Source organism: Camelus ferus, chromosome 22 (genome assembly GCF_009834535.1).
Source record: "Camelus ferus isolate YT-003-E chromosome 22, BCGSAC_Cfer_1.0, whole genome shotgun sequence".
NCBI lineage: Eukaryota > Metazoa > Chordata > Mammalia > Artiodactyla > Camelidae > Camelus > Camelus ferus.
In genome coordinates this window covers 1908025-1920681 of record NC_045717.1, presented here as the reverse complement: position 1 = coordinate 1920681, position 12657 = coordinate 1908025, and the positions used below count along the sequence as shown (strand labels likewise).

At 57.3% G+C, this 12657-nt stretch overlaps 1 protein-coding gene and 1 non-coding gene across 4 annotated transcripts in view; one reads left to right on the top strand and one right to left on the bottom strand.

Moving 5' to 3' along the window:
- The window catches only part of ADAMTS2 (ADAM metallopeptidase with thrombospondin type 1 motif 2), a 205553-nt gene extending 193920 nt beyond the window's left edge, over positions 1 to 11633 (bottom strand). For 2 of the 3 annotated variants that reach the window (XM_032464908.1, XM_032464909.1), the window contains exons 1-2: positions 11359 to 11631; positions 9946 to 10340 (exon numbers count right to left, since the gene is read on the bottom strand). In XM_032464908.1, coding sequence (XP_032320799.1) covers positions 9946 to 10340; positions 11359 to 11485 — 522 coding nt within the window. In that variant the 5' untranslated portion in view covers positions 11486 to 11631. Of the gene's footprint in view, positions 1 to 9945; positions 10341 to 11358 lie in introns of all 3 variants that reach the window. The other variant, XM_032464910.1, reaches the window with a different exon arrangement.
- TRNAN-AUU lies at positions 7905 to 7979 on the top strand. Its single transcript has one exon. It is a non-coding gene; the product is annotated as a tRNA-Asn (tRNA).
- Positions 11634 to 12657: the final 1024 nt, after the last annotated feature.

Here is a 12657-nt window from a genome sequence, read left to right as displayed (position 1 = left end):
AACTTCTCCATATTAATGGCAGCGCCGCAGACCCGGTGGACAGCTGACATTTACTATGAGACACGCGCGGCAGAGCGAGAGGCTCCTACCTGGGCCCTCCCATTCCAGAATGCCCGCCAGTGAAGGAGGGAAGGGGAGGAAGGGTCCAAGGTGGGCTGGGGTCCTCCTCTCCCCTCAGCACCCCCACCCCATCTCAGTCTCCTCCCCTGCAGGAAACCCCTGCCAGGAACATACCGGACCACACATGCACACTCACACTCAAATGCACACACGCATATGCACAGATACCCACACACACACTCATATGCACACACATCACACTCATACAGATACGCATGCACACATTCCCACATACGCGTACAGGAATGTGCCCACACACTCACACATACCGGTAGCCTGCTGTGTTCTGACAGCAACACAAAACCCCCAGCCTGCCCGAGTGCAGGAGGGCAGTAGGGGCAAGGAAGGACGCATCTACCCACCAGTGCAGCCCCAGGGTCCCAGGAGGGGCTCCCCGTATACTCGACCCTTCGAAATTCAGAGACCAGAGTAGGGAGGCCCCAGCCACAGCTCAGGCCACCACACAGCTGAGTGGACGCAGCAGGCCATAGGGCATCCTTGTGGCTCAGAACTGATGAGCTTTTCGATGACTCCTCCGCTCACGTTGGCTGTGGCACTTGTGGTCCTCACAAAGGACCCAGCCTTCCCCTACCCCCACCCCCGGTGCTGGGTCACTCCTCACTCACTAAGTGCTGGGGACACGGGGGGTGAGAAGCCAGGCTAGCCATCAGGCAGGGGGGACCTGGAAGGGGCCAGCACCTGCACGAGCAGCATCCTGCCACTGAGGAACCAATGCCAGAAGCACACAACCAATCAGTGGAGTCAGTGTTGGATGGCAATGTGACAGGATGGCCCAGAAAGAGCTGGCCTCCCTGCGCTCCGGCTCAGAGGTCAGGGACCAGCTATGCTGGCCTTCATGAGGGGCTGAGTCAGGTTACCATGCTCCTCCCCAGAGGATCCAAGAGGAGAGGTGACCCACACAGGGGAGCCCCACATATCCAAGTAACTTACTGGAGCCTCGGTTTCCTCATCTGTAAAATGGGGGGCAACGGTGGCTGGCACACAGGATGATTGCAGGGATTGGGTCCATGCAGTGAGCAGAGGTAGATCATATAGACCCTGATCTGATCGCCCCCTGCAGAGGGACAGCTGCTGGCTGCTGGGCATCCTCAGGAGCGTGGGTGCAGGACCCTCAGCTCATAGACAGAGAGGCAGGCAGAAAGCTGCTGCTCAGCCTTGGGAGGTGGTCCCAGCACCCCTGGCCCCCTGAACCTCATTCCAGGTCAGGGGTGGAGCATGTGACTCAGCCCAGAGCCAGTCAGCACAGGGCATTCCCAGGCCACAGTGATTGGCTATGGAGAGACTCCGTGACCCAAGCCCATCCAATCAGAGTGAAGCTCAGAACTGCAGCAGGAACCTCCAAAAAGTAGACTGCTTCCCTTCTGCACTTGGTTGTGCCTCGGGTGGTGAGGGGTGTGGGGGCAGCTGCAGCCTCCGGTCCGCCAGGGAACAGAGTCACGGAGCGGTGGGAGCTGGGTGAGCAGGGTGCAAAGGACACCACTCCACCCCTGAACTACCTATCCAATCCCACCAGTCCCCAGATGCCTTTTATGGGGGATAAAATACACATAAAATATACCATCTTAACCATTTCTAAGCGTACAGGTCAGTGGTATCAAATATGTTCATAACGCTGTGCAATGATCACCACCATCCATCTCCAGAACTCCTTCCTTCTGCTAAAACTGAAACTCTGTACCTGTGAATCAGCTCCCCATCCCCCTCCTCCAGCACCTGACAACCACCACTCCACCCGCTGTCTCTAAGATTCTGGCTACCCTAGGCGCCTTCAAATGCCTTACTTGCTGAAGCCTGGGGAGTCTGGGTTTCAGACCACAGGTGTGTATACCTCATTCTGAGGGGCTATGGGCGGCGGCTTTCCCACCTCTAGCACAAATCCCCGACCAGCCAGCCTTCTCCACCATGGCAGCCACAGGTCAGCGCACCTGAGAAGTCCCTTCCCTGCCCACAGATTGCACTCAGTGAGAAGTGGTGATGAGGCTGGCCAGGAGGTTGTGGCTGCCCCAGAAAGGGGCAGGGGCAGCTGCAATGAAGGAAGGCAGCAAGTTCTCCAAGACAGCCCCTGCCTGCTGGGAGCCCCCACCTAACGACCCTGCTGCTGGCGCAGCCCCCAACATTTCCACATCAGCCTCTGGAAGTCTGGTCAGGGGACCACAGGGCCCACTGGGTTCCCACTGGATCCATCTCCCTGTGCAATAGCAAGACTCAGAAATGCAGCTTCTCTGAAGAAACATCTGAGGGTACAGTAGCAAGGAGCCTGTGGTCCTGAGGGACAACAATCTATAAAGGGAGGCAGGGCATAGACTGGCCAGGGTCCCCATCTCTCCCTCCATCAACCTGGTCCCTTCAGTTGGTCCCCATTTGGCCCCTAAGACACCTGGAGTTGCCCTAAAAGGGTCCCAGAAATGGCTGATCCAGCCTCACTTGCCACCTGGGTGAACTGAGGCTCATGGCAGGAGGATCTGCCCAGGGCTTCATGGGGACCTGCCAGAGCCTGGCCGAAGGTCTCCTTACCGGCCCTCCAAAACTCCCTCCCAACAGGTCCAAAGGGGCTTCCCTCTCTTACTTAGTTTCATTTAGACCAGGGGTTTTGAACTCAGGTTGCATGAACTCCGAGTTCGGGGCAAGAAAACCGTGCAAAACCACATGCATGCACAAGTGCTTTCCTGCGGGAAAAGAGGTGGGGCCTTTGGCCATTCTCCAAGGGGGCCTGCGGTTCTCCATCCTGGGGTCTGCAGCAAACGAGACAAGGAGAGGTGGGCCAGCCCCAGTATGGGGGGCACAGGGTCTTGGGGATGAGTCCCCCACTCTTCCCTGTACAGTAGCAGGATGCTGGGCCACCACACTCCCCGAGCATGCTCATTTCACGGCTCCCAGCGGAGCCCCACCCAGTGGAGCTGGGCCCTGCAGACATAGCCACGTACAAGCTGCCTGTGAAGCGTGGATGCAACACGGCACGTGAGTGTCCGGGACAGCGTCCCGGGTGGAGTGCCATGTAGCTGAGATCTACAGATTGAGTCAGGTAAAGAGGGAAGGATAAGAGTGGTCGGGGTGAGGGCACAGCCTGTGCAAAGGCCCTAAGATGGGAGTGCCCAGTGTTGGAGGCATGAGGGACACACAGTGACAGACAAGACTGGCGGTTACTAGGTCAGGCCATGGGGAGCCCTGTATGCCAGGACGGTGGGTCTGAATTTTTTTTCCAGGTTTGGATTTTTTTTTTTTTATGGGGAATAAGAACTATTGAAAGGTCTTAAGCAAAGGAGTGACATGATTTAATGTGTGGTTTATAAAAATCAGTCTGGCAGCTGTGTGGGGAAAGAGCTGCTCCGATTTGGAGAGGCTGAGGGTCACAGGAGCGAAAGACAGGGCTTGGAGTCAGGCGTGGTGGAGCGATGGGAACGGGGGTGACGTCCAGAGATGTCCAAGATGATGACCAGCTGGAGGTGGGGGTCGTGGAGAGGGAGGGGAGGGGGTGATCCTGGGATTCCTGCCCAAGTGAAGGGTGAGGTCTGGGGGAGAGTGGAGAGATCCGCATTCCATCTCAGAAGCATGGGGGGGCCCAAGGAAGGAGCCCGGGAGGCAGCTGGGCAGGCAGGTCTGGGTGGAGTGTGGCGGCCCAGCATGCTGCTCCTCCCTCTTGTTTTTATCATAAAACCTCAATCCATTCCAGAGTTTGGGGATCTGACCCTCACACTCAGCCCCAAATGTGAGGTAAGCAAGAGCCTCGGGCCAGGCCCACATCACAGCGATTGATTTAAAGATGGGCCTGTAACCCAAGCAGTGCCCATCAGAAGCCTTCCCAGGATTCTAGCAGGAACCATCCAGAAAGGAGTGCTCTCCATTTCCAAGAGACTACGACCATGGAAGGCAAGTTATGTCAGGAGCTGCCGATGGACCCTTCCATGGGGAGGGCCATCCTGAGATGAACACAGACACTGGCAGAGCTGAAAGGCAGAAGACATGTTCTGAAACCAGCCCCAAGCCCCTTGATCCAGCCATGCCTGAAGCTGAAACTCCTCAGGACCTCAAAGATAACTGGGCCCATGACATCCTGTGTTTGTTGCATCCCTTGTAAGTTGGTTCTTTGTCACTTAAGCTGAATGAGTCTTAAACAACAAGGAGAGTAAGCCATGGAGGAGGCTGAGGCCACCATGGGCACCTGCATAGCATGCCAAGAGCAGGGGCCAAGCAAGTGCTCCTCTGACCTGAGAAGCCCCGACACCCAGGGAACCCGGACATTCCCGCAGCCCCTCTTCAGTGTTCCTAGACCTTTTCATTGCCCTCCAGGCAGGGCCAAGGCAGGGTGAGACAAAGGAAGACCCTACAAGGGGCAGCTGCAAGTCCCATACACTCCTTACCCCCAGCCCCACAGCCCAAGTGTATTGCACCTGCCCCCCCAACTCTAGCACCTGAACCAGCTGGAGCCCAGGGTGTGGCTGTGAAGAGAGCAGCTTTGTTAGGAAAAATGAAACTCAACTCGGTCCCTTAGGTCAGCAAATGACTTCTCTCTGAGGCCCTTAGTGACTTTTACTGCCCATCAAGACTGGACAGAGTAGGCACCTGGCCAGGACGGCAGCCCAGCAGGGGAGCCCCATCCCACAAGGCAGCAGCCCTTGGGCTTCTCTGAACCCCCTTCTCTGAACTGCCGCACAGAGTCACCCCCCAGCCTAAGGAGGCGTCACTGATGGATGGCCATGCTGACCGGTGACGTCCCCTGAGCTGCACCGAACAGAGGAGGTGGAGGTGGGCCAGGGTACTTCCATCCTCCTGGAGCCTCCACAGCCATCGTCCAGCCATGAGGACTCAGGCCACCTTAAAGGAGCTGCAGCCCTGAGCAGGTCAGCAGCGAGTCACCAAGCCACTCGGCCATGAGACCTGCGCCCAGCCCCCACTCACTGACACTGACAACAGTCTAGGCCCCTGACTGAGAAGGTCTCCAGGAGTCAAAATAGAAAAGGTAAAACATTTCCTCATGTTTTAAAGAAATGCATTTCTTCATTTTTATTCTTTTTGTTGGCACACAAAGAAGGCAGTGAGATGTAGTGAGCGTGGTCTTGGGACCAAACAGGCGTTTAAGTACTGCAAAGCCCGAAGCAAGTTATATCGGCTTTTGGAGCCTCGGTTTATTCATCTGAAGAATGGGGATAATATTAGCCGTACTCCATAGGGTGTTGTGAGGATTAATCAAGCTGATTTAGCATAAGGTACTCAGCAGAAAGCCTGGCACGTAACAGGGGCACAGTAAACTATGATGTACTGTTATTACTTTTTATGTCAACAGGCTTCTCATTGGGTTTTCACTGAGCATGTAAGAATGATGTGACATTCGAAATGAAGTAAGCCAAAAAGAGAAAGAAAAGTACCATATGATATCACTCAATGTGGAGTCTAAAAAGGAAATAAGAAGACACTAATAAACTCTTCTACAAAACAGAAACAGATTCGCAGACATAGTGAACAGTTTTATGGTTCCTGGGGTGAGAGGGGGAGGGATAAATTTGGGAGTTTGAAATTTGCAAATATTATTAACTACTATATATAAAAATAGATAAACAAATTTCTTCTGTACAGCACAGGGAACTATACTCAATATCTTGTAACAACCTTTCATCAAAAGGAATATGAAAATGAATATATATATGATGGGAAAATTACGCTGTACAACCAGAAATTGACACATTGTAACTGACTATACTCCAATTTAAAAAAAAATGTGAAATTAGCACACCTATCATGTACCGAGAGGTACTAGAAAAGTCTTCCGTAGCAATGAGATATACAAGAATCCTTTGTTAAGCCTTATTTTCTCACACATCGTGAAAAGGCAAACTTTAACCTTTCCCTGTGAGTTTGATGAACAATATCTGTCTAAAGGCTGTAAAGAACCTGGAAACCACATCTAGAAGCCTCTCTGGAAATAAAGTGCACGCTGTATCTTATGAAGCACATCTTTATGTGGCATTTCCTGAGTCTGCACCTTGACCGATTCTCATAGAATTTGCACCATGGCAGGCCCAGGTCCCAACCTCATATCACTTTAGGGAGCAGCACCCCTTGCACCCTTGATCCATGGGATTCTGCAAACACCATGTCCTGATTCTCATGGGGGCATCTGATCCCAGCCTGCCTAGAGTGATCCCCAGGACTCAGCTGGAATTATCAGAAAGAGATGTCAGCCGGCACTGCTGGGGCCCCTTGACTCACCAGAGAAGGACTCCACCTGAGAACAAAGCCAACACACAAGGAGGCAGAGGCAAGAGACAGCAAGGGTCCTTAGGACCTGGCGGGAGCACCTGGATCCAGCCATGCCTGAAGACTGATCATTATGTGAGCTGATAACTTCCCGTTTCTGTTCAATCTAAATTGACCAGAGTTTTCTTTCGCTTGTGACTGAAAGGATCTGAGAATAAGAATCCCCTCATGCTAAATAAAAAACAAAGCTTCCACAGAAAATAAAGCTTCCGTTAAGGTAGAGAAACAAACTCAGTGCCAAGCAAGTAAGTGAACAAATATGTGTCCCAGGCTAGGGGCAGGACAATAGGCCTGAAAGAGCCTATGGCTCTCAGAAGAGGCATAACTTAAGCTACAGGACCACAAGGCCACAATCCTGCTCCGTGGTTTCTCTGCACATCTTCCAGGAAGGCTAGTTCCACATGTTCTGCAAAGGGGTCCCGTGGTCCCATCTGTGTGAGCAGTGCTGCATTACACAGAGTTTGAGGGGTTTCTTTATTACAGAGCTTCTCAGAGATCCTTGTGGGCCTCCTTGAGTCTCCCAGGCTGAAAGCAAGGTGCAGCGTTTCCCACACCGCTTGTGGATTGAACCCCACTTGCTCGGAGCAACTTGTGGTGCAGTCTTGTGGAACTCCTTGGCAGAAATGGGGCTGCAAAGCCTCACTTCTCAGAGGGAAGCCTGAGGCCCAGGAGCAATCAGCCTGGGAGCTCAACCCCCACCCCCGGACATGCAGACTCAACACCTGCATTTTAACAAGATCCCTGGGGACTTGCACACACACCACAGCCTGACATACCTGCTTCAGTGTGTTTCACTGTCTACAAAGCAAGAGCAGGAGCTGCAGAAAAGGGGCTGTGTGGCATCGTTGCTGGGAGGGTGAGGTGCACATAGCCACGTAAGGACTGTTGAGCGGGAGTGCACAGGGATTACGGCCTCTGTTACCATGTCTCAGGATCTTCTACCTGCCCAGACTTAGGAGCATCATGGCAGAAGGGTCTGGACAGAACCAGGTCAGACTCCTGCCACCACGGGCTGTGTGGCCTTGGGCAAGTCATTCAACCTTCCAGAGCTTCAGCTGCCCAACTGGGAACCAGGAATGAAGAACCCTCCTCTGCAGGGTCACTGTAAAGACCAGAAACATGATGTTTAAACCCCAGGCCCTTAGCAAATGGGCCTATCACTGATGCACAGAGAGACTAAAAGGGCTAAGGAATTAATTGGTATAAAATCAGAACAGACACACACATCAAAAAGGAAGAAAGGAAAGGGTGAGAGGGAGGGAGAGAGGGAGAGAGAGAGAAAGGGAAGAATGAAGGAAGGGAGGAAAGAAAGGGAAAGAGAGAAATAGAGAAAGAAAAGGAAGGAAGGAAGAAAGGAAGAAAAGAAAGGAAAGAAAGAAAGAAAGAAAGAAAGAAAGAAAGAAAGAAAGAAAGAAAGAAAGAAAGAAAGGAAGGAAGGAAGGAAGGAAGGAAGGAAGGAAGGAAGGAAGGAAGAAGGAAAGAAGGAAAGAAAGAAGGAAAGAAAGGAAGGGGCAGGTATAGCTCAGTGGTAGGGCACATGCTTATTAGCATGCATGAGGTCCTGGGTTCAATCCCCAGTACCTCCACTAACAACAACAAAAATAACTTTTAAAAAGGAAAGAAAGAAAAGGAAAAATGAGATGAAAAAGACCCCAGCCCCTCTTCCAACTCCGGTCTTCTCTCCAGCTCTGTCTTGCACTTCTGCTGGTGTGTGTCCGGGACATGTGACATCTCACCGTGCCCATCCCAACCAAGCCGATGTACAGCTGGTACTCTCTGCACACCCTCTCCCCTCTGCACCTTTGCCCTCTGGCAATTCATTCTTCAAATAGTCCCCAGGAGCATGCTCTCAGAGCCCTGACCGGAGTGGGCCTCAGCCCATCAGCTGAGCAGTGTGTCCCAAGTGGCACCAGACCAGCCACATCTCTGTCCAGTCCGGAGGACAAATGCGCAAGGAGCTGCTGGCTGAACAAACAGATCACAGAAGGAACAGACGAATGAATGATACACTGACAAAGGCTCCCTGAAATGCACTCCATCAAGAATTACTTAGCACACAGGAGCTGGCCCACCAACAGACTCCTCCATGCCCACTCCCCGGGCCCCAGCTCAGCCCCACTGCACACCCCCTCAGTCCCCAGCACCAGCTTCCTTTTATTTAGGAAATTCACCTCCAGGGTAAAATGAGATACACCTGTGAAACCCGGTACATCCTCAGAGACAACAGAGATATAAAGGGCTGCCCCACGTTAACCCAGCTCCTCCAAGGACATTTATAGTTGTTTGCGACACGCCCAGGTTCCAACTAGATCCAGCCAAAGGCAGTGATTTTCCGAAGAAGCAACAAGTGACATTTCCTGTGTCTCCATAAAAAGAACGCCAGCGGTTGCGGGACTCTGCTGTGATTGCTGGCTCTGCAGCCTGCAGGGCGAGCCTGAGGACGGGGGCTCGGGGCCAGCAGCGCTGGGAGGGCGGCCACTCGCTCAGAGCAGCAGTTAGAGCGGAACCCAGGGTGGGCGGCCTCAGCTGTCTGGCGGGCACAGCCAGCCTGACCACCGCACACCCAATCCAAAATAGAAAGCTGCAGTGGCTTCTGCCGCGTGCCAGGCCCCAGGGCAACCAGACAGAGCACCGCCAATGTCAGCCTCCTCCCTGAGCATCGATCCAGGCTTCCTCCAAGGGCCCCTTATGCCCAGCCATGGTCCCTCTAGGCCCCCAGATGCAGAACTTCCCAGGGCTTTGGTCACACTGGGTGGCCCAGGCAATCCCAGAAGGGACCCCCTCTCCAGTCTCTCCTGTCCTCCAGGGGCTGCCCAAGGACACCAGAGCCCGCATTTCCAAATACTCCCCTTGGCTCAAAATAGAGGGAAAACCGACTTTTCAAATAACCAACCAGCTGAAGTTCCACAGGAAACCACAGCATAAAAATCAGTGGTTCCTGGTCAGCCAGGGGACAGAGGGATCATTGGGCACTTCAGCATCACTGCCTGCTCCCTAGGCTGGCACCACTAGCACGCACAGAAACAAGACCGGCTGCCAGCACGTGTGCCCCCACACACATATCACACACGCTAAAATGCATAGCAACACGCTGCACAGACACCAACACCCAAATGAGCAGACACCTGCAGGTACACACATGGACTAAACACAATGGCACATTCACACGTGCACACAGGTGCACAGGTACCCAGACACGAGTACGCGCCAGCACTCCAACACATACGTGCAGATGCACACACTCAGAGATACACAATCACCTGGATGCTACGCCAAGATCTGTGCCTGCAGGCATGAGGGAGACCACTCTGCTACTTGATAAGCACTTTGGAAACGTGGCCCTCCCCCTGCATAAATCACCCTCTAGAACCAATCAAAACAACCTGCCTTCCAGCCAGCCCCTTAAGTCCTGGCCCAGCGGTCTCTAAGCATCGTGGTGCAAAGACGGTCCTCCGTACAGGTCGTGCCCTCCGAGGGGACTCCCAGATAACAGGCTTCCAAAACCCACGGGAGGGCAATGGACAGGAAGGAGGGAGAGAAGTGCGTACTCACCAGCCCGTCGCAGTTGCTGAGCGCCACGGAGGAGGCTTCAGCCAGGCCGGCCACGTCTCCGACATAGAGGCAGGTTCCAAGCAGCGGCTCCACCCGGGTAGCACCCGACTCGCCCTGCCACTCCACCGTGGCCCCGGGCGCCACGAGGCGGGCGTTGGGCCGCAGCCGCAGGTGCAGGTCTCGGCCGAAGACCGTGACATTGTAGAAGAGGCGGCCGCCAGGGTCCTCCTCACTGCCTCCAGGGAAGCCCGGGGTCTGCACTGTGGCGGCCCTGCGGGTCCGTACCCCAGCCTGGGCCGTCGCCGCCGACACCACGTGGGACACCAAACGGCCCTGGGCGTCAGTGCGCACCGGCACCGCCAGGATGCGCTCAGCTCCGTGCCCCAGGGGCCCGCCTGCAAAGGGAAGGGGCGTTAGACCCGCAGAGACCTCAGAGCCCCGGAGCCCCGGCGCCGAGTCCAGCATCCCCCCAAGCCCTGCCCCCACTGCGAAGGGAAGGGCATTCCACTAGGCAACCCCCAGAAACTAGTCTGCACCTCCCCGGCCTTCTTCCAAAAGGGAAAGAGCGTTAACAGGGCCACCACTCCGGAGCCCCGCCACCCCCAGGCTGACCCCCTCTGGGACCCTGCCAACCCAGGACTCTGCCTCCTGCCCCGTTCTGGGTTGGGGCTCCGAAGCTTTTCACAGTCCCCCAGGGGGCAGCCCGTCAGAGCGTCCCCCGCCCCTTGAACCTACCGTCCTTGGCAGGACGTGGGACTGCTCCGAAGCCATTCCCCGTTGACCTCCTACCCGTGCGCCTCTACCTCTCAGCGGCCCTTGCCGCCCGAGTGCCCTCACCGCTTGCCTCCGGAGCGGCGAGGACTCGGCTCCCCCGGACACGGGCGGCCTGTCCTCCGTGTCTAGCTCGGGGTCTGTCCGCTGCCAGTCCCCCTTCCCGCGCGCCCGAGGACAGGGAGGGGTGGAGCAGGGTCCTTCAGATCTTGGAGGATTCCCTCCGGGGCGCCCCAACCAATCCTCAGGGCCCAAGGAGGCGCGCTCGGCACCCGGCTCCTCCCGAGCGTCCCCGGACGCAAGCCCGGGCGCCGCCTCGCCCTGGCTCCCCCGGACCCGCTGGGGCTTGGCGCTGCGCTCTCCGCCGCGGGGCTTTCCCGGCCCTCGGTCTCCATCCTCGGCGTCCCGGGAGCCGCAAGCGCTCCGAGGCTCCCCCCGGCCCATGACGCCCGGGTGCGCCGCGGGGCTCCCCCTGCGCGACCGACCCGGCCCTGAAGTTGGCCAACTTGGCCCCGGGCGGGGAGCGCGGAGTTTGCCCAAGTCGGGCTGGACGACGCCTGGGGAGGGGGCGGTGGGGCATGCGGGCCGGGGAGGAGCCCGGCCGGCTGGGGTCGCGGGGCTTGGGGGCCGGGCCGCACCTACCTGGGGGGTCGGCGGCGGCGGCGAGCCCGGCGTCCGCGGGCAGCGGCGGCAGCAGGAGCGGCGGCAGTAGCAGTAGCAGCAGCGCGGGGCAGAGCAGGCGGCGAGCGGCTCCCGCCGGCGGATCCATGGCAGCCGGACCGCAGCCGGGGCCCCGCACTCGCAGCCGGCGCGAAAGTTCCCCGCGCGCCGCCCAGCCCACATCTGGGGGCAGCTGGAGCCGCCCGCAGCTGCAGCACCGCAGGGCGCGGGGCGGAGGAGGCGAGGCGCGGAGGGGAGGGCGGGGGAGCGCGGAGGGGAGGCGGGGAGAGGGAAGGAGCGAGCGAGCGAGGGAGGCGGGAGGGAGGGAGAAGGAGAGCGAGGGGGAGGGCGGGGACGGCGGGCGCCTCAGCCTGCGGTGACCCGGCGCTTCTTGGCGCGGCCGCCGCCGCCGCCGCTGCCGCCACCGCCGCCACCGCCCGCTCCCCTCCTCGCGCCGTCGCCGCCGCGGTTCCCGGCTCGTAGCGAAGCAGAGACACCCCGAGGCGGCGGCAGAGAAGCGCCGCGGGCCGGGCCGGGGGAGCCCTGCCGCCGGCCACCCTCGGTGCGCCCCGCGCCCTCGTGGCGCGCAACCTCGGAGGTGTGGCGCCCGCCCGCCCATCCCCACCCAAAGAGTCCTCGGGACACCCAGGACCCAACCGTCAGCCCTGGGGTGCGGGAGGCCGCCTCGCCCTCTCTATGCGCCCTGGGCCAAGTCGGGGCACAGGCTGGGAAGGGGTGGGGAGGCCGATTACCGGGCCACGGGGCTGAGCTGGGCCTTTGACCAGGTGGAGACCCCTGAGACGGGAAGATAGTTTTACAGGAGCGGGCGTGCACCGCAGGAGCCACCCCAAAGATCAACTTTTACCCTTACAGAGTGAGGCAAGGTTCCCTCAGTCCCAACTCCTCCTTGCCTGAAGTCACTGCCCCTCTCCATGTGCCTCCCCACCCCTCCATTGCTGCCCCTGAGCACAGTCTCATCCACGTAGACCTGGGCCCTGCCTGCTGGAACTCGGTCAGATTGCCTCCCTCACCTCTCCCGGATCCTGCATGGGCATTCTAGACTCCTGGCCTTTGCACTCCCCCAGGCTCTGCCTGAAACAGTGTCTATAGGCTCTGCCCACCTTTTCCAACTCTGCATCCAAGGCATCCCTCTCCATTCTGGAGCCAGGTTGCTGTCAAAGTCCATTCCCAGCCAGAATCCCTCCTCCCCAGCACAGTCCTCATCCTCCCACCGCCTGGAGTCACTGCCCTACCAGGCATGCTGTCCCCTAGCACAGTGAC